The 27,212-nt window shown below is 26.4% G+C and overlaps 1 protein-coding gene across 3 annotated transcripts; it reads right to left on the bottom strand.

The window, feature by feature from the left end:
* Positions 1 to 18: 18 nt before the first annotated feature.
* Positions 19 to 27,212, bottom strand: LOC136984299 (synaptotagmin 1-like). Of its 3 annotated transcripts, none has more exons than XM_067281230.1 (9): positions 27,063 to 27,212; positions 14,510 to 14,728; positions 14,257 to 14,432; positions 13,937 to 14,065; positions 13,697 to 13,864; positions 13,444 to 13,617; positions 4,435 to 4,552; positions 2,487 to 2,620; positions 19 to 2,391 (listed from the first exon to the last, which is right to left on the bottom strand). In XM_067281230.1, the coding sequence occupies exons 1-9, from the start codon at positions 27,079 to 27,081 to the stop codon at positions 2,200 to 2,202; spliced, it is 1,329 nt and encodes a 442-aa protein (XP_067137331.1). In that variant the 5' UTR covers positions 27,082 to 27,212; the 3' UTR covers positions 19 to 2,199. The 3 variants fall into 3 exon arrangements, with proteins under 3 accessions (XP_067137331.1, XP_067137332.1, XP_067137334.1); XM_067281231.1 differs by having other exon boundaries at positions 4,435 to 4,543; XM_067281233.1 differs by lacking the exon at positions 27,063 to 27,212 and adding an exon at positions 16,186 to 16,328.

The raw sequence follows: 27,212 nt of genomic DNA, 5'->3' as shown, positions 1-27,212 counted from the left end.
AACACAACATAATAAACATTCCCCAGCAAAATAACATTTAATTGCCAAATTGATTTACAACACAGTTGTCAATCATAACCATCAAATTGAGTTAAATGTTTCATTTACATCTATTATCTCCTATACAATTTCTTGTCATTCTCTTTGAACTATTACAAATACTTGCTACATCCACTGGACTTGATGATCACATCAGTGGAAGATTATTCAAATAAAATTATCACCAATATTACTCTACGTGGCAAAGATGATGATAAATTTAATTTTGTGCCTTAGGATACAGATTTATATAACACTATTGTGCTCGACTAAATTCTGGTCTTTGTTATATATGTATACAGAATTTTAAACATTAATTTTTACAGTTTTCACATCTCGTAATCACTACACAAACGTACAAATCACGAATCACGACATTATTGGATTAATTATGAACAAGCCCAATATAACTTCCGTTCGCTTTCCTCGACAAATTTATCGACTTTGCCAATTTTCTTTTTACTTATTTAGAAAATAATTACCTCCTGAAATATATTTGAGGAACCTGAAGTTGAACTATTTCGGAAGTTGATATCTGGGACTTTTATTGAGATCATATGTGAAGCTGTTTATTTAAGCATGGTTTGCTTGATATATCCCTAAGTTCCCCCCAAAAAGCACTATCTACATTAAAAAATTTAATTAAATTTTTTATATATAACATTAAAAACAATTCCTTCTTCACTAAAAGTATTTTTACATTATGGAAAATTAATCTTCTATATACTATATTAATAGTGTGACTATCCAGAAATAATTCGAAACGTAATTGGACCCGCACTCCAATACATTATAGTCACACTATCATATAGTATTTACAGTATAGATATGTATAACTTGCTCATAATATAAAGTATTGATACAAGCGACTACATTAAATTTGATAACGCGAATTCTTTAAACTGTACAAAGCATGGCACGGTGGAAGAATAAAATCACGGTCAATGGAGACAGCGAAAATCTGTATATATATTTCTTTTTAATTTCAGTGAGTTCAGCCAGCTGTCAATGTAGTCACATTAGAAAGTAATCTTACAAAATATTCATTTATTATTATTTTTATTTCATTATTAAAATAATATGGCATTGTTTAAATATCTTCCTGATTTCAAATATTTTTATTGCGATTTAAAAAGGTACAAATTTCCTACAATTTTTAAAAATTATTTACTTTCTTTTTTTTTAGAAACGTGTATAAATTGTAAAATAGATGGCAAGTTATTGTTAAATTTTCTTCTTATAAAGGAATTTATCATCTTTTGTTCTTAAAAATCTGTATAATAAAAAGGAATTAATAATTCTGACATACAAATACTTCGTAGAAAGATACCTGTTTGTAAAATTGTATTAATTATTTTTCTTTCCTAAACTGATTCCTGGACACAGTGCCGGCCTTTTAGGCAAGACAAGTAAAGTAGCCACCCAGGCTAGAGATTTTTTACATTTCCGGAGGCTTCATCTGAGTTACAAAATACCCATTTTGCGTAGTAAAGTTAAAAATTTCAGTTTGATTATATATATCTATATATATATACATATATATATACAGTATATATATAATATAATAATACTCTTTTTGACATTTCATTATAAAAGACCTTCATTGTTTTCTTGTCTAGAACCCAACGGGACATAAGGCCGGCCCTGTCTGGACAGATACCAGAACTCACTGGGCTATATTTAAAAATAAAAAAAATACTGTTTATGATCCTTGTCGAAAAACCTACTACAATCTAATAATAGGAATTTAGTGATTTCAATAATTATAATAATTAATAATAATAATAATAATAATAATACTCATATCCAGTGCAAAATAGAATTATTACAAAGTTATGTGAACACACTTCAGTTAATATGTTTTTGTTTTCTTTCATAAATAAACTATTATTATAATTACTAAGACAGCACCATTCATTCAATCTACAACAAAGCTTGATATGTATATATATAGAACACTATAAAAGTGGACTTGCTGGGCCATAGTGTCAATAACAACAATAAACATGCACACAATCACATTCACACATAATACACACATTTAAATAATTTTTGGATTTGTTGACACCACTGGTGTAGACGTACAATTCTTTTTTATATAACACTTTTAGTCTTCCTTTTTTTACAATAATGATTTCAATAGATCATTTTATGTACTTTTTAATTATCGTTACCGTCAGTGGGATCTTTGAGAGAATGCCACTGAGCAATCGGCCGTCTGGGTGATGCCAGCATGTCCATCCAATGGCGTAATTCTGTTCCCGCAGCATTGCAACCCAAAACAACTTTTCCGATAGGTTCGGATGTACCAATTCGGTCGTAGTCAACCACTGTAACTACGAGATGTACTTTCTACACGAGAAATAAATTTTACGGAATATAATACATATACTTTAGAAAAAGGTCGAATAATCCGATACCCCGTAAAGTCTAAAATATCTAAATACCTGTATTTGCTCGAACGGTACTTCAAATGTGAACGATTCATTATAGTAAGGATTTAGTGTGCATTTCTTGATACTTGTTTTCTTTTTCTTAACCCTTTTCCCGTTCATCATCAGAGCAATTTTAACATACGGATCTAAAAACATAAATTCTAAATCAAATTTCCTATCTTTCATTAATTAAGTGAATAAACTTTTACATTACGATTAATACAATGATATTTTTTAAGAAAATAAAAAGCTTTTTTGTGTGTATTTTATTGTTATTTAATTCAAAAACGCAAAAAATAAACATATTAAATTTAAGAAACTTGCTGTAAATTATTTCGCTTACAGGATTAACATCGGCTTTGTGTGAAATTTGAGAGGAAGGTGTTATTTTTAAGGTCAGGATGGATGATCAGTGTAGCCCACACTACTACTAATAATGTTAATACGTCGATAAGTCGCGGGCGTAGAGTTAATTAATTGTTTTATTGTCTTGTAAACGAAAACTCTCCCTGATTTTAAGTCAGGAAGAGTTTATTTTTCTTTAACGTTTAATTAACAACTAGATTTGTTAGATCTAATTAATTTTATATTTTAGTCGCAGTTTAACCGGCATGCTGGTCTCCCCCCGTTTATGCGCGGCCTGCCGGTCTCCCCCCGTTTATACGCGGCCTGTCGGCCATTCCACGAAAATACGGCATTACCTAAATACAGGTGCGCGAGAATCAGGTAATTAATAACGAGTTATTCGATGATATAGTCGTCATTCATAAACCCCTTCTCATGGGCCTAATCCTATCTCAGCTCTTATGGAAGATAACGGCACAGCTTAAATTACAAAGTCGTAGAGTATCTGAAAAATTAATACAAAACTCTTTTGTCCACATTAGGATGCAAAGAGACGAGAATTACTTGCGACCAGTTCGGTCGTAAAGGCTACAATTCTAAAATAATTAAGTAACATTCTTCAGAAAGAGTGCATATGCCTTGGTCCCCCGAATCTGCCTCGAGCAGTATCTATATTCTCAAAATCCGGAATATGCCACTGCAATGAGCTAAAAATTGGAGATGTACACTACAACTATTTAAAAACTTAATTCGGATGTTCGCGGCTAACAGTGCCACAAAAATATGGCAAGTAGATATAAAAAAGATCACCTATTCCAGAATCACTTTTCTTTATTAGTATTAAATTTTGTTGCAATTAATTTTAATGTTTTTTTTTCCTTTTTATTTCTATTTCTATAACTTATTCTATAATAAAAACTCTAACCGGGTTTCCTTCACTAACATGTGTATCAATACAGATATTAAAATCTTTATTTCTGCATCATTCCGTACCTTCTTACCTTCAAAATGTCGAACTCGCACTGTTTAACTCGACAAATATCGAAACAATCTGAAAATATTTCGAGAAATCGTGCGACTACAGTTATGTTTGTTTGGACAAGCAAGTACAAATGTCGCGCTAGGACTTCCGGAAGTCGAATTGCGAACTGTTTACACTAACGACAGTAGTGTTGGACAGCAACTGGTGCGAATTTAGTCGCTAGTCTAAATGCACTCCTACACAGTTGATTGCGTCGAGTGCGCGATCAAGGCAACCAACCAACCCATCAATTAATTTACCGTTTACGAAAATTCGAAATGGTAAACAGTCCAAATGCTTTAAAATTCATTATTAAAGGACTCTTGACGATGGCCTATAAACTAGGCCGAAAACGTTTGAGTTTGAAATTATATCGCTGTTTAAGCTGGTGGTTTATTCTTCAAAACTAAATTACAGCATAGCCAGCGTATGTTGTCATTTAATATTTAAAAATATTGTATTAAGATAAAAATTTAAAATTTTTCGAGTTATTCAAACAAAATTTCAAGTAGCTTATTGACGAATATTAACTGCAAGTTTCCATAAATATAATAATGTTGAAACAGAATAAGGACTTTTCTATGATATACAAACCTGAAAGTCCCCCAACGTCCATCTTTTTCAAATTTTTTGCTTCTAATATGACAACTGTTAGCTTCCCAGCTGTTGGTACGTACCGCAAAGAAAAGCATATATCTCCAAGCTTGTTTTCCTGAATTTGATTACAACAATAAAATTATATTTCCGAATGTTTTGATAAATTTTAAATATGAGAAATAAATATCTAAATATATTTTTAGCATATTTATAAATCAATTCTATAACTAACAAGATATTTTTCTCAGAACTTGCATTGCATTTCTGTAATTTGTATAAATGTAAGAAAGTTTAGAAACAATAATTAACGTAAGTCAATTTATTTTAAACTTTAAAATAAAATTCGAAACAGTTTAATATTCTCCAAAGCAAGTCTTGAGATATACTGTGTGATAAATAAAATACATATAGAATTTGTTGTTGTTTCATGAGTTAAATTAAAATTCAATTTCTAACAAATTATAAATTAAAATATTAATAATTATTATTAATATTGATATTTTATTCCTATAATTTTAAAACAGTAAATTAATATCTTAATGAAATGAATTATTAATACTTTCCACAAAGACATTTTTTAAATTTTTAATTTTTTTACTGGAATTTTATACTTGAGCACTTAATTTTTAATTAATTTAAAATTTAACTAAGAAGCAATTCATTTAATCTGAAAGAAAAACAGATTATTTTTTTAAATGTGATTAATTTATTAATTTTACAGGAGTGAAAAATGCTAAATAATTGAAATTTGGAGGGTTTTTTAAATATTTAATAAAAAATTATATAAGATCTATCACAAAATTTTAAATAAATCTAATCTTACTTATAGCATATAAGTTTTAAATTGAATATCTGTGAGAAGAGAAATAAAAATATTAAATGTATGTACCTTACTAAAATTTTCTACAGAATATTAACTTAATTTTTTTATTTCTAACTTAATAGCTACAAAAATATATTCTGCAAATAATCAATAAGTATATTTAAAATTTCAATCTTTATTTTCATATTATATTAGTATTTAAAGACATTACTACTGATTAGAAATCAGAAGCATTCATATTTATAAAACAAAGCATTAATGCATTGGAACAAGCAGAATGCTGACCTATTCGAATGAAATTTGCGAGTCTCATTTAGCATTTGTATATGCGTAAAATCAATAAAGAAAACCAAAGCTCAACTGTTTATTAGAAAGTTTGCATGTATAAAATAATTTGAATTAGATAAGTAATTTATTATGGGTTTTATATTAAAATATGAATTTTTATATAATGCTTAAGATTAATTCTAGCTTTTACTTTAACATGATTTTGTTCTTAAACTTCAATTACGCTCTTTAACATCATTATTAATTAATTATTTGTTGAGCCAATTAACACTAACATTTAATTTTTTATAAATCAACAGCTACAGCAAATCTAAAAATAAATAGTAGAATGTAGCAATTATATGCCAACGATAAATCGAAAAATAATTAGTAATAAATAAAAGTGCATTGCTAATTAGCAAAATAATTTGAAAAAAAAAGAATCGATTTATTCAAATATTATACCAGTATATTTTTATTTATCCTAATTTTATAAAATCACACGTTAAAAATAGACCTAATTTAATGAAGTTGCTTATCACGGTATTAATCGAATCGTATGGATTCAATATATAATTCTGTGTAAATGTTAAATGTTAATGTGAATTCGTGCATACGATATTTTACAATATATTCAAACACTCTTACTCAATATTTTATAATTTTTCTAAAAATAAAAATTTTAGAATATTTATGAGATCATTACAAATCATCACCTACAATAGCAATACAGAATAGAACTAAATAATAAATATATACAGATACGTTTTATTCTTATCAAAATTCAGGAAAAATATATATTACTGGTACATGTATAAATAAATAAATATATACAGTATATACAATCACTTATAGCCTACATTAAATGCTATCATTGATCACGTTATTGATGTAAAGAATGTCTGGAAAATTTTATTTCGTTATTTCATATCAATAACGACAACCATTCAAAGCAATGCAATAGAAAAAAAAAATTCTCGGACAATGTATATTATTCAATTTAATATCATCGTATCATGTTTTGTATTTGAAGTTTTTTCATAAATCACTATTACTTTAAAAGTTATAACGCATCTATGGATATTAAAACTTCTACTGTAAAATAACCTCGTTTATATGATAAACTATACAGGAATAGGCTTACATAAATGTTTTAACAAGTTAAATTTGATAAGCAAACCAAATTTTGTTCTTAATTTGTTTATCCAGTAAATACATTTGTATAAACTTGAAAATGGCTACCAAGTCATAAAATACCTTTATTATTATTTTAATACCTTTCCTCGTGTTTATTATTCAAACAATAAAAGTAAAATTATCATTCTTTCCAGTTTTTTCATTAATTTTATTCGTAACATATGTGCCGAATCTATAATTATAAAATAAAAAATACAATTTTATTTCTGAAACTGGATACCTTTTTAAAACCTTTTTGGGCATTTGTAAACATACAATTGCTTTATGATAAAATTCTCCCTTCAAATTCCTAATCATCATCTAATCACTTGTCTTAATCAACATTTTTTATCCAATTATGTATCTGATATTTTCACCAAAATTTATTTAAAAGAAAATCATTCTTACAATTTTTTTATATAAAAATTTCGTTACCATTAAATGTAGCCGTTAATCTTTCTCATTTCTTTTACTTCGAATAAATTCAATGATTCGTTTAATTCCTGATATTTCCTTTAATTCTGTTTATAAAATATTTTCCTATAATTTATAAATCTAAAATTTAGTCTAACTTCCCTAATTTATTAAAGAAAAGTTTATAAAAATTCAAAAATAAAAATAGTCAATTTATTTTATAATTTGTTTCTACAGGTGTAAATATTTTAAAAATTTTATTTACTAATGTACTATATGACCAATTTACTCTGTTTTAACTGTTTAACTGACTGCACACAATCCAATATACATATAAAGTGAGAATAATCTGCTGTTTTATTGAATTAAATTTTAATTTTGGTTAAATATATCTTGCTGTATAGAGGTGAGACGTGACACTGACAAAGCGAGAAATGCAAGCGCACAGGTCTCAGAGATGAAAGGCATATAAAAGGAAATACATTACTCGGTAATATAAAAAATGAAGAAGCAAGAAAGAATTAAATATTTTTTTCAATAAATTACTTAAATATAGAATAAATGGAAAGAACATGAAGAGAGAATGCACGAAAAGCGATTCCCAAAGAAGACAATTCAAGTACTACCTATTCATAAGAGATAAAGGAAGACCACGTAAGCATTGAATAAAGGAATTTGAACCGAAACAGGTACTTTGGCTAATCCATGAAAGGAAAAGAATTTTATGAAATAAAAATGTGAAAAAGATTACATTCAACTATTCAATTAAATGTCCTATATAGATAGGCTTTTTATTCATAATTTTACAGGTAGATAATTTAAGTACTTTAACTCAATAAATAAAATAAATTTGCATATTTCGATTCTATTCGATCACATTTTGATATACTGTAGAACTACTACGAAATAAAATAATCGTAAATCGATTTCAAAAATCGAATATACGAAAATAAAAACAATTTCGCAAATTTTTTCTAGAAATTTAAGAGTAAAGAAAATTTTAGTAATTTATATGATCATGGCAATGCATAATTTGTTCTGTATTCATATACACATATATATAATCTGTACTCATAATATATGAGTACAGCTAATAAATTAATTTTTTATTAACTGTGAATTATACAAATAGAATAATGTTGCAATTTAAAGCAATGTTTTTCAACCTGTGAACCATCTGTATTAGAATCATCGCAAATAAATAATTTGGTTGCTGCTATTTATTGATATTATAACAACTTATATAAACAAATTATAATAACTAAGAAGAATAATAATAATCTATTTTTAAACAATTGATGAAAGAGCAATGCATACTTGAGGTATCTATTACTGGTATAATTAGATATTTTATTGTAGGCCTACTCAAATTATCAGTTTTATTGCATTTTACTACGTAAGAATAAGTGAAAAGAATGTCTGCTATTTTTGCTGTTTTTCTTGTTGTTCTATAGTATTCTTTATTGCTACTTTCATTGAGTGTTTTTACTTATTTATTTACCATATTTTTTACACATTTTTAAGAATTGCTTGAAAAAGTCTAACCTCAATCGCCTAACACTTTTGTTGATTTACAAATGATCCATTGTTTGAAATTGTATTTAAAACCTTTTCTTCTTTAAATCGATTCTATGATATAGTTGCAAATTTATACGAATTGAATCTATCTTAGTCTCCTTAAACTCATTTGATAAACATTAAATTAATTGTGTTTATTATTATTCGCTGTTTAGCCCGGTGATATCAGGTACAGTAGCTTCGTTTCACATAAACAAATACCAAACCGGGAAATCTTTTGGTTTTCACTTCAAGATTATTGTTAACTAAATTTAATCTAAGAATTGATGAACTCTATTCCATAATGCAAACTCAGAGATCTAAAACAACAAAATATATGATCATAATTATAACTTTTTCTTTGCATATTTTACTATAATTGTATTTTTTTTTCATATAAAGACAGGGAAATCCAAATAACACGTAGGAAAACAATTGAAATTGATCAAAATAATAATCCAAACTTAATGGGCACATCTTATTTAGTCTTGGATCTTTATTAGTTACTACTTTCTCCTTTACTTTAAATTATTAATATTTTATAAATATATTTATTTAGTGTGATAATTCTTGTTAAATAGAAATTTATTCTGATATTTTATTTTCTTAATTTTTATGCTTTTCATTAACTTATACATACACATATACTGTAAACACATACATATATTCAATACACATATGTATATGTATAATGGTAATAGAGGAAATATCAAAAGTGCCTTGCCATTCCTAAAAGATTGAGAAACACAAGTTTAAAATAACGTTGTAGTATTCAAATTAACATAATTTATATGATTTTTGAATACATAAAATTTTACAAAGTTTTTATGAAATTCAAGAAAACGATTCTTGCGCGATCTTATTTGTTAATTAAAAACCTTCACATAATATAAATTGTTTTTAAAATAATATTGTGGGATTAAATATTAAAATTGATTAAATTTTCTGTGATTTTTGTAACTATATGATGTTTATAAATTAATATGGTTATATAATGTTTTATGCAATTTATGAAGTTTTTGAACAAGTACTTAATACTGTACTGTAATACTTTGATCTAGTTAGTTTCATTTGAATCTAAATGAAATGCAACTACTTACCATTATATTACATTATATTAATTAAAAATTAGAAATTTAGTTATTAAAATACTGAACGATATTTGAACAATTTTCAACACTTATTTTATATTTTACAGAGACTAGTATAATTTATTTTTTCTACAGACATCAATAATTAAAAACTGCTTTTAATTCTAAACAGTAGTAATGTTTAGTTTTGGATTAATTGTACCTCAATTTAAAATTCATTTTCTGTTTAACGTTGTAATGTGCTTTTGTAATATTTTCTAGTTTTTTTAACGAATAAAAGATTAAATTTATTCACTTTCATCTATTATAAAATATATTCAGGCCTTATTCATCCAGTATAAGTGTGTTTAATAAGAGGATCCTTGGGAGTAAGAGAAAATAAGTAGTGGTGCTAAGGATCATGTAATCCACATAAAATAATTGTAACAGATTCAAACTTAAACTTAAATATTTCATGACAGCAGAACATACCGTATATTCGATCGAAAAAAAATCAATAGTAAACAGATTTCTTTTCTTACAAATGATTTGAATTAACATGCTCATAGCAAGCACTGTTATTGCCTGTGATTGATTAATTGAGTAGTTAATGTGTTCAATAATATACAAGATATTACTTTTGTTTTTTACTTTGAGATAATAATGACAGAACATCTAATACAATAATTCAAAAATTAATAAATTGATTCCTCATGTAAAAATCTGTAGTATACCAGATTAACATAGTTCTTTTTATATGCTATAAGAAAAAATTAAATTAAGAGATACTCCAATAAAATCAGTAAATCATCCACAAATAACTAACAAAAATTTTTATAACAAAAATTACATTTCATTAAATCTAATAATTTTATGTACTTACAAAGATGCAGCCAAATGTATGGTTGTGAAGAACAAGTGGCATATATTCCAGGAATGTAGTAGTCAAGTGCATGGCAATATTGTGAAAGAAATCATTTATAAAATCAAATGAATTAAGCCACACAAAAATATAAATAATTAAATATTTTTGCAGATGACCACGGGATGCTGGTCATAAAAAGCAAAATTTTAATTTTAATTTTTATGGAAGTTTTTGAAGAAAAATTTAGAACATGCATTAATGTTTTAAAATAATAAATGCAACTAAATTCTACATGCAAATAGAATAATTTATAATAACAAATTATACTTTAAAAAGAATGCTCATATACATAATAGCTGTTTTGCAAAACTTGAAAAAATAAAATTTGCACATGCATTCATTGTGTGGAAAAAAAAAATCTATATGTGTAAATAACTGTTGGAATTTCAAACATGCAGGGCTAGTCTCTTGCAAAAGTATTATTAAAGGCTGTGGCCCATAGTTCTTTTATTAAAACTTAGAAGACTGCCCTGACTAATGTGCATCTAAAACTTTATTTTCTAAGTACTACTTGTATTAATATTGTGATCCTAACTATCAATACTAATTATATCTAATAACATAATTATCTATATTTTTCTATAAGGAATGTAATCAAATAAAAATTCAACACAAAAATAGCAGTTTTATGGCCAGCAGATAATAAAAAATCTCTAATTTAATACAAAATAAATTACTATTAATTACTGTACTGACCATTTAAATTTTAATTTAAAGTAAATCTGAAATATTTGCATGTTTTTAAAATATATTTTTTATAATTAAAATTTTTATAAGTATCATTTATTTTTAAATAATTAAAATAAATCTAGGTCTATTATATAATATATATAGGTGTTCAGTTTAATATATGTAAATTAGGAAAATGAATGCAAATTTTCTAAATAAAATTAAAATACTGTAGAACATCTTTTTTGATAGGTTTTGTTGCAAAAAAGAAAAACATTGAATGTTTTCAAAGAAAATAACACAGATATATCCAATTCTGAGAAAATCAGAAAGTTTGGAACCAACAAAAAATTCCATTCCATTCAATTGTTTCACATATAAAAATTCCAAAACTGGAATTGAGAGTTCCTTTCAATGTTTTCTACAAACAAGATAAAGGAAAATTATTTAAAAATTACAGTAATATTTTTGGATTTATTGATTTCATAGATTTAATTGATTGTTGCTACTGATATTAATGCTTATGCTAAATTTGATGACAAGAATTAGGATTTTACTAACTCTACTTCATTCCTAATCTCATCATTTCAATTCTTTGGATAAAGTAATAAATATGTAAAATTCAATTAATTTAATTTTCAAATCTTCACTTCAAAAAATTTTCTTTCTTAGAACTGCATCTGCACTAATATTAAAGATGCTTATTAGATTAATAAACAAAATTAATGAAAAAAAATCTGAAACAGTATTTTAACTTTAAATGACAAAAATTAGTATGTAAATTAATGAAATTCACATTTGTTTTCCTACAAAACTGAACACTTTCAATATATGTAAGAATTACTATTTAAACAATTGTTTTAAATAATTGTAAATAATCTTTTATAATCAGTTTACATAGAGAATATAATAATAAGACCATTTATCTACTAAAAATAAATTAAACCATGATAATTAAATAAAAAATATAGGTCAATAATGATGTTGCAAATGTATCATATCAGTTTATTATATATTTTTTTGATATGCATTATTATATAAAGAATCATATTATAATTTAATAATCTGTATGAATTAAGTATTGTGTTTCTCATTATTTACATTTAAAAAGTATATACAAAGCATAAAACATTTTAAAATTTGTGTTAATCTGTCAGATTATATATTTATCTCTATTTTTTTTTTTTTTAATGTTCTATAATAATTTATAAAAGATGTTGCTACTATTCCTACAGTACATCTAAGAAATATTAAAACAATTGCTTAGGAATAAATTTATAAATAATGTTTTATTTATTAAATAATAGATTTAACTAATAAACCCTATCATGCAGATTAAATGCTATATTTCATAACATTCATTAAGCAATAATAATTATTAAAAACTGTTGCTGTTTAATATTTCAATTTCTTAGACACAAAAAAGTGTATTTTGACATTAATTATTATGTTGTGAAACCAGAATTACAGTACCTGTGTTAAAAATTAGTTGTTTAATTAGGTTTTGCAAATACTGGCACACATTTCTATTGGCAAAAATGACAGTATTTGCTTAACTAAAATAAAAAAAATTATTTTTAAAGTTTAAATTAAACAAGGATTTTTGAATTTATATATTCGTAGATGAAAATTTTTACTGATTTAAACACACAATAATTTTCTAAATTTTTTTTAATGAAGAGAAATGATGTTACCAAAAATTTTTTCTTAATTTTATAAAATAAAATCTCATCAATTCTAGCATTTCATCAATAAATTTTAACTCTAGAAACGTTACATGAAAACATTCTGATTGTTATTAACACATAACTTGTATTATTTCTGATAATAAAATTAGAATCTCCAATAACTTGGTTTTCCCCTATCAAATAGATAAGAAATTTTAAAATTACATGTCTGTTAATAATAATTATAATAAATGTAATGTATATTAAATTTATTATAATTATTATATATATGTATTATTCAAGATTTTGAAATATTTCAAATAAGAATAAGAATCTAATAATTCTAATAACAGAATATCTATTATTAATTAACTTAATGCTATTAGTAGACATGTTAGCTTATATAATTAACATATATAGGATAATTATATAATTAACCTGTCCTTGTTCTCCTTCCACACTTGTCAGATCTCGCCATTCCTCAATCGTTTGCGCTAAGTCTACAGTATTCAATGGTAATTTTACTTCTCCTATTTGATCGTGTTTCGAGAAGCGGTCAAAATCAAAGATGGCAAATACAAGAGTTTTTGTGGTAATTTCTGAATAAGGAACCTAAAAAGTAATGCTAAATATGTTTAGAGTCTGATATACATAAGAGCATATTAACAAGATATTAATACTTTACAAATACCTTAAAATTAAACGTTTCATTGAAAACTGGATTAAGAGTTTTGCGGTGTACTTTTGTTTCATACTTCTTTTTTTTGTCTGGTAATAAATATACTTTAACATATGGATCCGAAGTTCCAGACATATCCATACCTGGAAGATCCTCGGCTTGGATCACAGTTACAGCTAACTGGAAATGAATAATTTATTACTTAGAAAATCTCCAAACTTTTAAATTTTTTAGACTGTCAGTTCTTTTTACATTATTTATGTTGAAATCATAATCCAATTTGTACTGTAGACGTCCCAATTTAACTTCAGATTTTGCGCTCTCTTGATCTCCTTCATTACCTTCCATATTGTCTTGGAGTTCTTCCATATCTGGTTGAATCTAAAATAAAACAACTGGTTATTGAATTCAACCAGTCAAAAATTTGAACTACTGACCCAAAACTATGTTGAATACGTGAAAATCTAGATATAAAATTAGTTATATTTTAAAATATTAATACCAGTCTTTCTTTATAGTCATCATCTCATATTTCATACCAAAAAATATAATAATAATACTAATTTAATTACCTTTTCCTTGTATGCATTTCCAAGTAGCTGAACACTTTTTAAATCGACTGCACCTTTTAAACCTTTCTTTGTATCTTTTTTCCTTCGTCGGCACCATCGTTTTATACAACAAAAGCATATGCACAATACTAAAAATCCTACAGCAATTAATATCATAATAATGGCCCATACTGGTACTAAAAATAAAAACAACAAATGTCAGATTATTAAACTTATCATAACATGAAACCAATAAAAGTTACAGAATACCTACTGTGTGTTTTTTCTGAAATTTCATTCATTATTTTCACGCTAATGTTTTCTTCTGTTGTCGTGACTGTAATATTTTGAGTGGTAACTTCATTATTTTCTTTTTTAGCTTGGTTTGTTTCAGGTGTTGGTGAATAAAAATGTTCCGCTTTCGGTTCATTATCGGCTCTCCGCAAACGATATAATAGATTTTCAATTGGAGCCACAGGCGGCATCCCCGATCCTATAAAGGAATAAGAAAATTCTCATAATTTAAACGAAACTATTAATCGATTATGTATTGATTAGAATAAAAAAAACTACACTTTTCACCGATAACAATCTGTAAAATGTTATCACTGTTTTATATTCTAGTATTTAAAATACTTCAATTCGTTTTTGAAAGACGAATTTATTTTCATATGATAAATATTTTTAAAAATCAAAAAAGTTTTCTATTCTGATTTCTATAACGTTTCTACAGTGTAATCAATAAAAATTCATAGCTTCCGCATTTAATCACTTTTACGAACATCAAAATTCCGTACTATAAACGATAATATACTAGTGTTTTCATATTTTTATATTCACAATTTTAAAAAATATACCGAGTATTACGAAACATATTTTTATAAAAAATTTTGTAGAATCTATGTCGATAATAAAAATTTCAAAAAGAATTCAAGTTAAAATGTTAAACATAAGCGAAAAAAAAAATTTGAGATTAAACTGTTAAATGTTTTAAAAATTTTTTAATAATTAAATTGCATTACAATTTTCTTAAAATAAATTCCGAATACCTTATAAATTATGTAAGGAAATTCCATTTTGTTACCGATACTCTATCCCCAAAATACTCGTATAAAGCAATTTTTATCTGAAAGAAAACCAAACTCCGAAGCAATCTTGTGTTATATATGAAAGAAGAATGAACGATGCAATAGTAAAGCGTTACTATCCTTACATCAACTGTAGCAAGTGGTCCGTAGAGAATAATGGAACGAAGCTGATAAAATGAGCAATTCTTGACAGAATAATAAGTGAAGTGTTTGTAGCAATTCATGTTGAAATAACTCAACAAAATACACGCGGGAAATCCGATAATACAATTATTGTAATACTTTATGTGTATTCAAATATGAATATACAAAACAGAAAAGCTTAAATAAAAACTAAAATATCTGTACACGAAAATAACCATGTAATGACTTAATCTGATAACCTGTAGCCGACAACTTGGAATAATCTACTTAATAAACCATTTTGTTCTCTAGAGACAGAAAGGTAAACGTGCTCGAAATATAAGAGCAATTCCAACTCTAATTCTGTTCTTGCACCTACATAAATGGATAAAAACATTTTTGTAAATTAGACAGACATTTACATATATTAATGGAACATAATGTACATAAAACGCAGATTACTTACAGAATAACGAACCAACGCCTGTACATGTATATTCAGTGCAAAAACGGAAGTAATGCAGAGAAGCATTACTATGGGTTTCTTTAAAACAACTCTTTTTTCATGTAACAAAAAATAAGACACTCTAACAGAACATTTAGATAATACGCAAATAAGTGAGAATACATACGCTTTTTGTGGACAGCTTTACTTACATCCCCAAGACTCACCTTACAATACATATTAACTAAACTTCTGCTAGAGTGTCTATATTGTAAATACAGATTAGAATCTCACCTGGAAGTTAAACTTGTTTGGACAATCAATAAAAAATCTAAGAACAGATTATAAAAAATAACTAAAAGAAGCTAAAAGCAGCCATCATACTTGTCCCCTTCTACTATGTTAACAGAGGTCGTTTCAGAATTATTGATCCAAGCCTGGGCGAGTTCAAACGCTGCTAGTGGTGGAATGATTTTGCAGAGGGATGGGAATTTGGTAATACGTATGACGTACTTGTTATAGGAATGGTATTTTGAATTACTCACTTAAATGACTTATTTTGATAGCCCACAATATTTATGTATAAATCGATAAAAATTATTACACGAGTATTTTAATATTCGATAAATTTTATTTAAAGTTATTAGAAAAAAATTATTCATAAAAAGACAATTTAAAATTGCTGAAATTATTATAGAATTTTGGAATAATTAAAATGTGCGTTATTTAGGAAAAACTCGATTGTCGCCTCTTTTTTTTATTACTGAGGAGGATAATTGTAAAAATATATTGACGTTTATCACGAAATCAAATACATCTATAAATTATATATAGTCTTTTAAATCTGTATATGTATACACAGAGATTATTTAATACGATATTTTAAAATTATGCATAATTGCAACTTTGATAAACTCGAATAATATGTCGATGCTGTCGTCAGCTTAATGATATGACGACAGAAAGGAAGATAATTGTTTTAGTATGGTAATTAATCAAATAATAATTCGAATTAAATTGCATGATTAAATTGTTAAATCGTAATTTTTTTCGTTTATAAATGTATAGTATAGCTTATCTAAATTGTCGAAGAAAATTGCGGATATTTCAGTTAAATTTAAAACCAGATAAAAAATTACTGGACGATAAAATAGAACATATAATGCGTTTACATTTTAAAAATAACTTTTAAAAATCATCTCCAATCACTGCTATGAATTTTATCACTTTTTGGTACTTTAAATCAGGAAATGTTTTCGTCTCGTCACTTTATGGCATTTTTTTTTCCGGATTACTCATGTGTAAACGTAAATTATCTTCATTTAAGTAAATTACTTACGATATTATCGTCGTTAATTGAAATTTCATTTAATTCTTTTTTTTATTTTCAAAAATTATAAAATACTATTTAAAATATATTTCTGAATAATTTTCCGCTATATTTTTAAAAAATAATTTTTAATTTATCTTAATTTTTTAAAAATTTTATTTTTATATTTACTAAAAAATAGTAAAAATATTAATTTACTATTTATAGAAGACTTTGCAATTTTTAGAAACAACTTAATGTATTTCAAAATATTTTAAAAATTCCTCCGAGTTTAATCATTTTCATTATTCAATTTTTCTAAAACTAAAATATAATTTTTGAGTTATTTTTAAAGCATTTTATCATTTCTTAAGGAAAAAATTCAGTTATAACTAACCGTAGAAAACTTTCAAAAAATACTGTATATCAATTTATTTTACAAATATTTTTAACATTTTTTTTTCTAAATAACATTCAAAATAATTTCATTTTTCCTTAACTCTTATAAAAAATAAATCAGTTTATTGAATTTTATAATCAAAGAATAAATCTTATTCCTTTAATATAACAGCATTAAATCTAATTCATTCAAACAACAGATGGTGCATTGTTTAATTAATTCCTTCATTAAATTCCAAAATAATTTCAAATATGTTTCATTTTACTAAAATTTCCTTTTTAGTCAATGACATTTAAATAATTTTTTTTCTGTTTTTTCCTATAAAATCCCTTTTTGAATCGGTATTAATTTTCTTCTATATCAAAGTGTAGTCAAAACATTACTACATGTCGTAATATTCTTATTAATCAAAAATGCATTTTAAGTAAAAATAACTAAATACTGTACAACATAAAGGGTTTCTAACCTATAAAAAATAAATAAATAGGAGAAATTTACAATATTAGACGCTTAATGAATTTACAAACTCGTTTATCGATTAATTTACCATTCAGACGCGTAAAAGATAGGACAGAAAACCCTCACATAAAACTTCAATTTATCAATCATAACGCTAAAAATATCAAGTTATTTCTATCTTCATGCTTTAAATTCCATTACTTGATCAATATATACATATATATATATATATATATTTTTTTCTTTTATTTCAAAAGTTGTTATGAATAATAATAGCTGATTCAGATACTTTCACGTAAATACGTTATTTTCAAAGCTTACTCGCCTACAATTCTATGACTTTACGAATTCCAAAATAAATCTAGGTCCATCCTTTCTATGACAGAAAAATCTGTTATATTCAAGCAGTATATGTAGGCGTTGATTTCCAAAGCATCTGCTACAGACGAGTGACATTTTAGTTACTAAGGTGACAGATGACGTCAAAAGGAGTAATAAAGAAGAGAGAAACAATTGGGTTCAAAACCCGGTTAACAGAATAAAGTACGATTATTATGAAACTGGAAAAATCCAATAACTGTGTCAAATTAGTAAGAAAAATAATTTTATTAGTACGAGTTATAAAATTGGGTTTTATTTTATCCTCATACTACATTGGTGTACTTCCAAGCGCTCGAAATGCTATGAATGAGCATGCGTAACATTAATCACGTTCGTGAAGCTTAACGTAATTCGATAGCTACAAATATGATGCTTTACTTAATATTTGAAATCGAAAATGTCGTCCTAACATAGAAGAGATGAATTAATTTCGACGTGTATCGCATTCGAAATGAAACATCACAATGTCTTTCCTGCAGGATGAATTCTTACTTCCTCAATAATTATTGTAGATTCTATTTATAGCTATTACGGGAAAGTAATTCGATAATGAAATATCTTTCGAATTCTTTAAAAATTATTGTATAATGTTTTATAATTAATAAAAAAAAATAATTTTATTGAATCGAGTAAAGTACGTAATACATTAGAAATAAATGAAAATAGTTCAATCTACAATTTCGAATGTATATTTAATTTATACAGTTTAAAGTAATGTAACAGCACCAACACTTCACATTATCTAATAAATTAAAATATTTTTTATCTTACCATTCCATTATTAATTAAATATAAATAAAAAATAATTTAAAAATGACTATTTAACGCATACAAAATAAGTTAGAGCAAAACTTACGGTTTCATATGTTGATTGTATATACGCTAAATTTGATATTTATACATGTAATAGTAATGAAATTTGTCATTTCTTCGAAAAATGATCTTGTTATATGGAATTTGGAATAGTTTTTGTCGCACATTAAATGTATTTTGCCTCTGTAATGAAATGTGAATGACAAACAATTCTTAGAATAACAGTACAATTATAATTGTTTAAAAAAACAAACACCTACAAGTACGCCTAACTTTTAATCAAAATTTAAATATATTCAGAGGATAATTTTAATGTAATTTGAAATTTCTCGTCATCAATATTCTTAATGATATAATTAATAATTATCTTTATCGGTTAATACGTTACTAAGTTTCATCTATTAGTCCAGCAAGATGATACAGATATCAAATGTTACATATCTATTAGTAAAGAATATTACTAGTTAAAGCTAATATATCATCTTTTTTTTTTCCAATCAGTCTGAGAATTTAAGTGTTAGTAAAGTAAATTTAATTTTAAAAAAGTTCGAATGTATCTATGTAAGAAGAAGATTTCTGTGTAACTGACATTGAGATAATATTTCTTGAAATATCTAGTCAGCTATGTGATACTGAGTCTAGAATTTATCGGATATTTAATCATCATTTAAAGAAAAAAATAGTGGCATATCGAATGCTAAATTCCACGTTTCTTATAGTTATACATTCTAAATCGTTATTAAAAATTAAATTTTGAAATTAAACAAAAATTTTTTCTGAAGCTATTACGTTTACGCTGCGATATTATTACAAAAAATAATAATTACCATAGATAATTTTATCAGATATTATATTTTATATTCTGAATAATTGCAAGAAAAATAAAAAAATAATTTTCTTAAAATAATACATGGGGAAAAAGTACGTCGCTTTAACTATCAGAGTGGAAAATGTCTGTTAAAGAATTTATTTGTTGATATGGTGTTCCAAGCAAAACGTTTTATGATAACGTTTAGATGGACAACTATCCAAATAATTCTGAAAAATAAACCTAACTATATTATTGTCAATATTACAGAAAATGAATTAGTTATTAGCTGAATAACTAAAGTGTAATTTGAAAAAAAACAAAAGAATAGTCTATTGAATATAATTCAAAAACTATAGAGAAATGGAACGATAACAAACTAAAAAATAAAGTGAATATTTGAATATCATCGAATAACACAAAAACAATCGACATATTTTTCTGTAAGATATTTTATTATAATAGTTTTTTTCGATATTTCAGATAAATTTATACGTTATTTGAATGGAAGTTATGTGAAGTTTAACATTATAATGATGTTTTTAAACTTCTATTTCATATTATGTGATTTTATCCAACAGAAATTAGTTCATTATTAATATTCTCGATTTCAGAAATTCGCTATAGCAAATTGACGCATGAATAATAAATAATAAAATCAATATTACTTAGTCGTTGGATAATGAATATACTAAGACGTCGCGCGATTTTGTTGTATCGCGATAGAATTGAAGCGGAGCCAGGAAGAAAGAAGCGATTCCTGCACCTGTTAGGCACAGAAGAGGCAATCCTTGTACTGTACCCGACGGATGCGGACAAGTGAACTTTGCACTTGCCGCCACAAAAGAAGCTATCCTCGTACTGTACATGAAGGCCACGGGAGACACGAACCTTGCACTGGCCAGGTACGGAGAGACGATCCAAAAACAAAGCAATCGCCATCGATTGCTTTGTTCTTGTGTTTTGTTCGTTTTCGCGCCCATTTTCCGTTAGGCACACGCAATGCTATTTTTATTTTTGACCCCTAGGCCTAAATTCCGTTAGGTGCGCTCGCCGCATCAGGGAGCATGGACGTTGTCACTTAATACCTTTGTATATCGAAAACGAAGTCATGGGCTCCTATTTTTACTTTCCTGGCTCTGTTGTAGATAACAGAAAGTATGGAGATCGTTCAAAAAATAATTCCCCTCCGAAGATGTTTACATTTTTGGACTTAGGGCACCTTGAAACGTCGAAAATTGCAAAAACATTCAGTTGTTTTTCTTCTCTACGTATGGATGTTAATGTGTGTTTGTGTGTGGCACGATTTTGTTTACCCTCTTTGAAGCTTAATAACTCCAGTGCTTTCAAAAATGTCTGAAATTTTGCAGGAAGGTTTGTTTATTAGAAAGATTCATGCTATTAAATTTTGGTGGTTTAAGGTCGACGGAGTGGGGAGATAAAAAGGTCGTGTGTCATATCTCGAGTAGGGTCGGATTTAGTGACGATTTTACTCGTTATTAGCAATTACAATTTTTTATAAAACCCACCTCTTCCCTCAAAATTAGGCATTTTATAATAATTAGAAATATAAACAGTTTTTTTAAATGAAATATTGTAACAGATAGCGCCAGCAGAATTTTAAATGTTGCTGGGAAAGTTAAGCGATTCGTTGTTGGATTTTTTAAATTTAAATGGACTCACATTATATTTCTGGATTTTTCGTCTCAATCAATGGAAGATGGCAGAGTTTTATCAAAATCGATCTATTAAATTTTGAGAACGAACACAATTTTGTAAGCCTCACAGAAAAAGCTTCGCTAACTCTCCGCTTCAATTACTATAGTGAAATCATCTTTAATATTTTACTTTACTACAAAATTAGAAAGCTTCTATAAAAATAAAATATAAAGAACAAAACATCGTTTTAACAATGACAGAACTTAAATAAATAATAATAATTTGATTCTTTCGAGGTCTCATAGTTAGTTGTTTTATTTTAAAATCCTTTATAAATATTAATAAAAATATATCAACTGAATGTAAGAAAAACATTCAAATATCTTTAGCTGCACGATAAAAATATCCAATCAAACTTTCTTTTACAAAAGTCTTATCCCTAAGTTCGAAATGAATTAATTTTAGAGTAATAAAAACACTGACAAACATCTTGCTGAATACGAATGATGAGTTAAACTATATTTAATATAGAGTTCGAGGTGGAAAACTTTCGAGTTTACTCGAACTACATAATAAGGTCGTATGTGGCTTAAATTTCTAGATCAATATAAAATTACGACTGACTTCCGGATTGAAAGTGGTTAAAGTAGAAAAGATTTCTCAAACTGCGTGGACCGCCTGGAGAACATTTGCAACTTTCCAGGGGTCTGCGGCATTCTCCAGGAAGTCCAGGAAAATCCGTATACATACTTAAATGTTATTTAAATAAAAACAATATAAAAAGTAATAAAAAAAAAAAAACCTTAAGTTTATTCAAGTAATTCATTATTACTTAATATATAGTAAATAATAAGATTATTTAATTTGGAAGACTTGCATTCATCATATTACATACTCTCATATTAATCGATTTTATTGTTCAAATTTATTATTATTAAGTTCGAAAAATTTATTGCATTTCAGCAGAAATTCTTACTTTCGAAAGGCTTCCAAGCATTTTAAAATGTTATTTTCCGATCGCGGTTTTGGAAATGACAACTCGAATTGCTCATGTAAATTTACCAATTAGAATAAATTTTTCGCTTAAGTACATTAAACAAAACACAATGTTGTAATAATACATAATTGTGATTTTAACAGTTAAGGCAAATATGGGATAGATCAGTTAATACAGTAATTCGATAATTCTTGAAATTGGCAATATTCTTCTACTGCTGTGAAAGATCCGGATTAGAATATGATCGTCTTTGAGGTTCTTTATATATTGTAATTCGAGTTTGGCATCATTTCTCATTTCTCACTTATATTAACCGATCTAAGTTCGGATCGACTCGTCCGGTCTTAATATATACTGTGCGTAATTCAATTTTCAGGGGATCGAGACGACGTTACTTAAACATTGATTAAAAATTTCACCATATACGAATAAGGATGAGTGCAATTTACTCTTATAAGAACAAAACTAGACAGAAATTTTGGTAATGCAAAGTTGATCCGTACTGAGCCAACCAATTTCTCAAATGGACAAGAAAAAAACGAAGTCTCGATCCGTTCTCTTCAAGAAAACTCGTAAAAACCTAAAGAGAAATCGAATTTCGGATTTCTCATAATTTATTTCTTGATCATATAAAAATCATATAACGAGTAAAATGACGTATTCGCAGCTTAATCTGAGAATAATTAATATAACAAGACCTTTATATAATGTGTCGTGGCTAGAGCATTTGGTACTACGCGCAAACTTAAATATGGCGTCTTTTGGATAAGCCTTTCATTAGTCTGTTACATATTTAAAAATCATTTTAAAAAACACTTTTTACTAATGTAATACTTATTATATTTCAATACAACAGAAAAAATTACAGCAATGTGTGATTAGTTTCAGTTTCATTAAAAATATAAATACATAAGTAGGTCTACTTTGTATAATTATATATACTATAAATACTATACTACTAATACTATATTATACTATACTATACTAATAAATAAGTACTATAAAAATAAAATTATTCTTAATAATAATTTAATTTGATTTTTCAAACTTTCTATTGCAAGGTAGCACTCAGGGTGCATTTGTAACACATTAACAATGCATTTCCAGAAAATTTTGAAAAACGTTCATAAAAAAATGTACAAGTATTAGTTCGTCCGTAAAAAATTTTTGAATTTTGGCGCCCCATTATCTCGGGCCCTGAGTACGTGCCCCTTCCCCTATCATTCCATGCCCCTGGTTACAACTTTATTGAATTCTACAAAGAATACGGTTAGCACGAATTAGGTTTGATTTGAAAATTTAATTGTTAAATATTATTTTGAGATTTATAATACTATTATCTCAAAGGATAATAAAATTTTCAATCCGTTATGGAAAGCTAAACTTAATAAACTTTATTAGAATTTTATTGTTAAATGTGAAATATATAAATAATGTCAATTCGGCGCTTTATTCGTATATTTTATTTAATTATTCAAAATTATAAAAAGAAATTTCGTAATTACATAAACATGAAAAAACGAGTGAAAATTATTTATTAGAATTAACGAAAGTATAGTTTTTATAGTACTTTAACTTTTTCTATTAATTTAATATAGTAAAAGGTTGTTATCCTTTCAAGAGTAATACAAAACATTTTTATTAAACTTGTATTTTTGACCCTTATCATAAAATAAAAAAGTCTAAAACACAACATTTACTGTGTTTATATTAATATTCACAGTGAAATTTGTATTCTATTGACATTAATTAAATAACAAACGCACAATTTATTAAATTATTTAATACGTTGATGTATGTTTGTATTATTTAATACGTTGAATATTTTAACATATTTAAAGTTCATTTTTATTTGTCATGAAATTAGGTATTGTACAATGTAGGTAATGTTTTATTACAAAACTAAAAAGCATTTATTATACTTCAAAATAGAGTAAAAAGTTCAAAATCAATTAAAAAGTGAACGATAGGTATTAGGTTTCTGAAGATTAAATTCTATAGTAGTACAATACTTCCTTCTAAAAATAGAATAATTGGAGTGAGTAGGAGTGAATAAACTGTAATATTTCGTAACATCTGATATTATTTTTATCAAATAAATATATTAGATCTTACACTTTTGCTACATCCAGGATTTTATATTAAAAAAGGGGGAGGGAGGAAAGAAATGAACATTTTCAACTACCATAATAATGAGCATCGACTTACAAACAAAAAAATGATTTAGAAGAAAGTATTCTAAATCCGTTTACAAGAATAAGAACATTAAAATAACCTTATTAATCAAAAAACAAAAAATAAAAGTTTAATATTACAAATACAGATGTGGAAAATAACATAATGAAGCTTTAGCATCTCAGTTAAACTTCATATCCCTCGTTTTGTATGATGCAGTGAAAAGTAACTCTAATAGTGTGATTTTTTTTCAATTTTACATATACAGTATATGATATATTTTCTTGAAAATAGCGTAGTTATTGTTTCTAACTTTTTATTATAATCCGATTTCATCCAATTTTACTATGTAATTATTCAGAAATACAAAAGAATATAGTAATAAAAGTTGTGTTTCTTAACTTTACAATGCCACATTTGTTACGTTGTATTTATACTGGCGCTAAAATCTTTTGACGTGTATTTGAACTAACATGAATTAATTAAGAGCAAAATTGATAGACAGATTATTATTAATATTGTAATGAAATTTATCATTCCATTTAATATAATAAATTAACGGGTTACACTTGATTTTTTTAAAATATATTTTACTTATCTTTTGTGTATGTTATTCATATGGTGAACTGTGCATATATGTTATACAATATTTTAAAAGTTAGTAAAATGTATTTATTTTTCTTTAGTGTTAATGCGAGTCGTCGTAAAGAATATTGATTAGATTCTTAATATGTTACATATTATAACTGTGTTTTAGTGCCAAAGTAATAAGATGAATCTCCCGCAGCATATCAATTAGGCTTATGTTAAAACATACGTGTAGACTCTTTTTACTAAGTTTCTAAACGCAACTAATTTAATATTATGCGGATAAAAGGAGTTCTTCTTGAAATAGATGGAAGAAGAATCTGGCTTTCTACACTCCCTAATTATCCTATTTAGTTTTAATTTTAAGACGAAGACTAGAACATGAATTTATTCTTGCCTGTACTAATATAGAGCCAAGAATAAACTCATACAATAATATGTTCTTTGCATATTATTTTATGTCAGTGCGCTTCATTATTTGCACGTCTGTCTCCAAAACAAAACGAATCAGTACCGAAGAATGACAGGTCACATCATTCATTGCCTTCAGGCCTATAACTTTCATTAATCCGGCATTCTTGCTAATTTGGCGTCCTATGTGCAACGAATGGCCGAATTAGCGAGTCTACTGTATAAGTTATATCTTTTAAACTAAATAATAGTTATAATGACTATTCTGTTTAATTTTTTGCGATGATAAAGATTCCAAGATTTCGAATCTTCCATCAGAACTTAATGTTCGTAATACAGTTTGATCATACTGTTCTCCAATATATTACGTTACTATTTTAAGATCTGAACTACGATCAATTTTACACAATAGTCGGTCTCAGTTTTGCTCATAAGGGCAAGAGTGATTCGCAATTTAAATCAGCTATCGCAGACAGACACGAAAAACAATATTCCGATTAATACTATCTAAAAAAATGATTAAAGTCTACTCGGAATTCGAACCCGGATCCATCCTGATGGTAGAATCTTCCGACAATCCGATCATTTTCATTCAAGTTCATCTCATTTTAGAAGTAGATAAGTTTCAGATTAAATTTAGAATTGCCGGGAAAAAATCTGTAAAATATAGATGCAACTATACAGAAGAAACCGGCAAAATTGAAGCATTAATCAATAATATCTACGATAAATTATCCGCTCTGCAGAATTTGTATAAAATCAACATCGGATATTATTATCCGTATAGCATAATTACTGTTTGGGAGATTTTTAATAAAGTGATTAGGATTACCATCCATTACGTCCGTTTTACTATAAAAAATGGAGTAAAGGAGTAACTAAAAAGGATTAAACTAAATCATAATTTAGTAATTTTTTGTCCTAAGTTTTGGTCGTAATTTATCGTAATCATCATCGTAATTTTTAATACTTTTGTAATACTAAAATATGAACAAACTGTATTTTATAAGGAAAAATGTTAGAAATTAAGGTAAGCGAAACCACAAGTGAGTTTATAACTTTAAATACTGATACATTTCCGTTACTTTAAAGACAATCTAAATGATCCTTTGAACAAAATGGCGACATTAAATACAATCTGAATGAATCCATCAATCGAATGTTTACTCACCTTTATGAAACATTCTCATTATGTTTAAAGATTGAAAGACGTTGGGGGAACTTATTATTTTTCAAGAAACACACATCTGTTTGGCGTCTGCTGCGGAACCCAGACGCCAAGATGGCGACCACTTAACCTCACCGATCAATAATTGAAAAT

This window comes from Centruroides vittatus, unplaced genomic scaffold (genome assembly GCF_030686945.1).
Source record: "Centruroides vittatus isolate TY-2023 unplaced genomic scaffold, ASM3068694v2 contig_912, whole genome shotgun sequence".
In the NCBI taxonomy this organism is placed as follows: domain Eukaryota; kingdom Metazoa; phylum Arthropoda; class Arachnida; order Scorpiones; family Buthidae; genus Centruroides; species Centruroides vittatus.
Note: the sequence above shows the minus strand (reverse complement) of the source record. Positions and strands in the feature narration are given on the sequence as shown.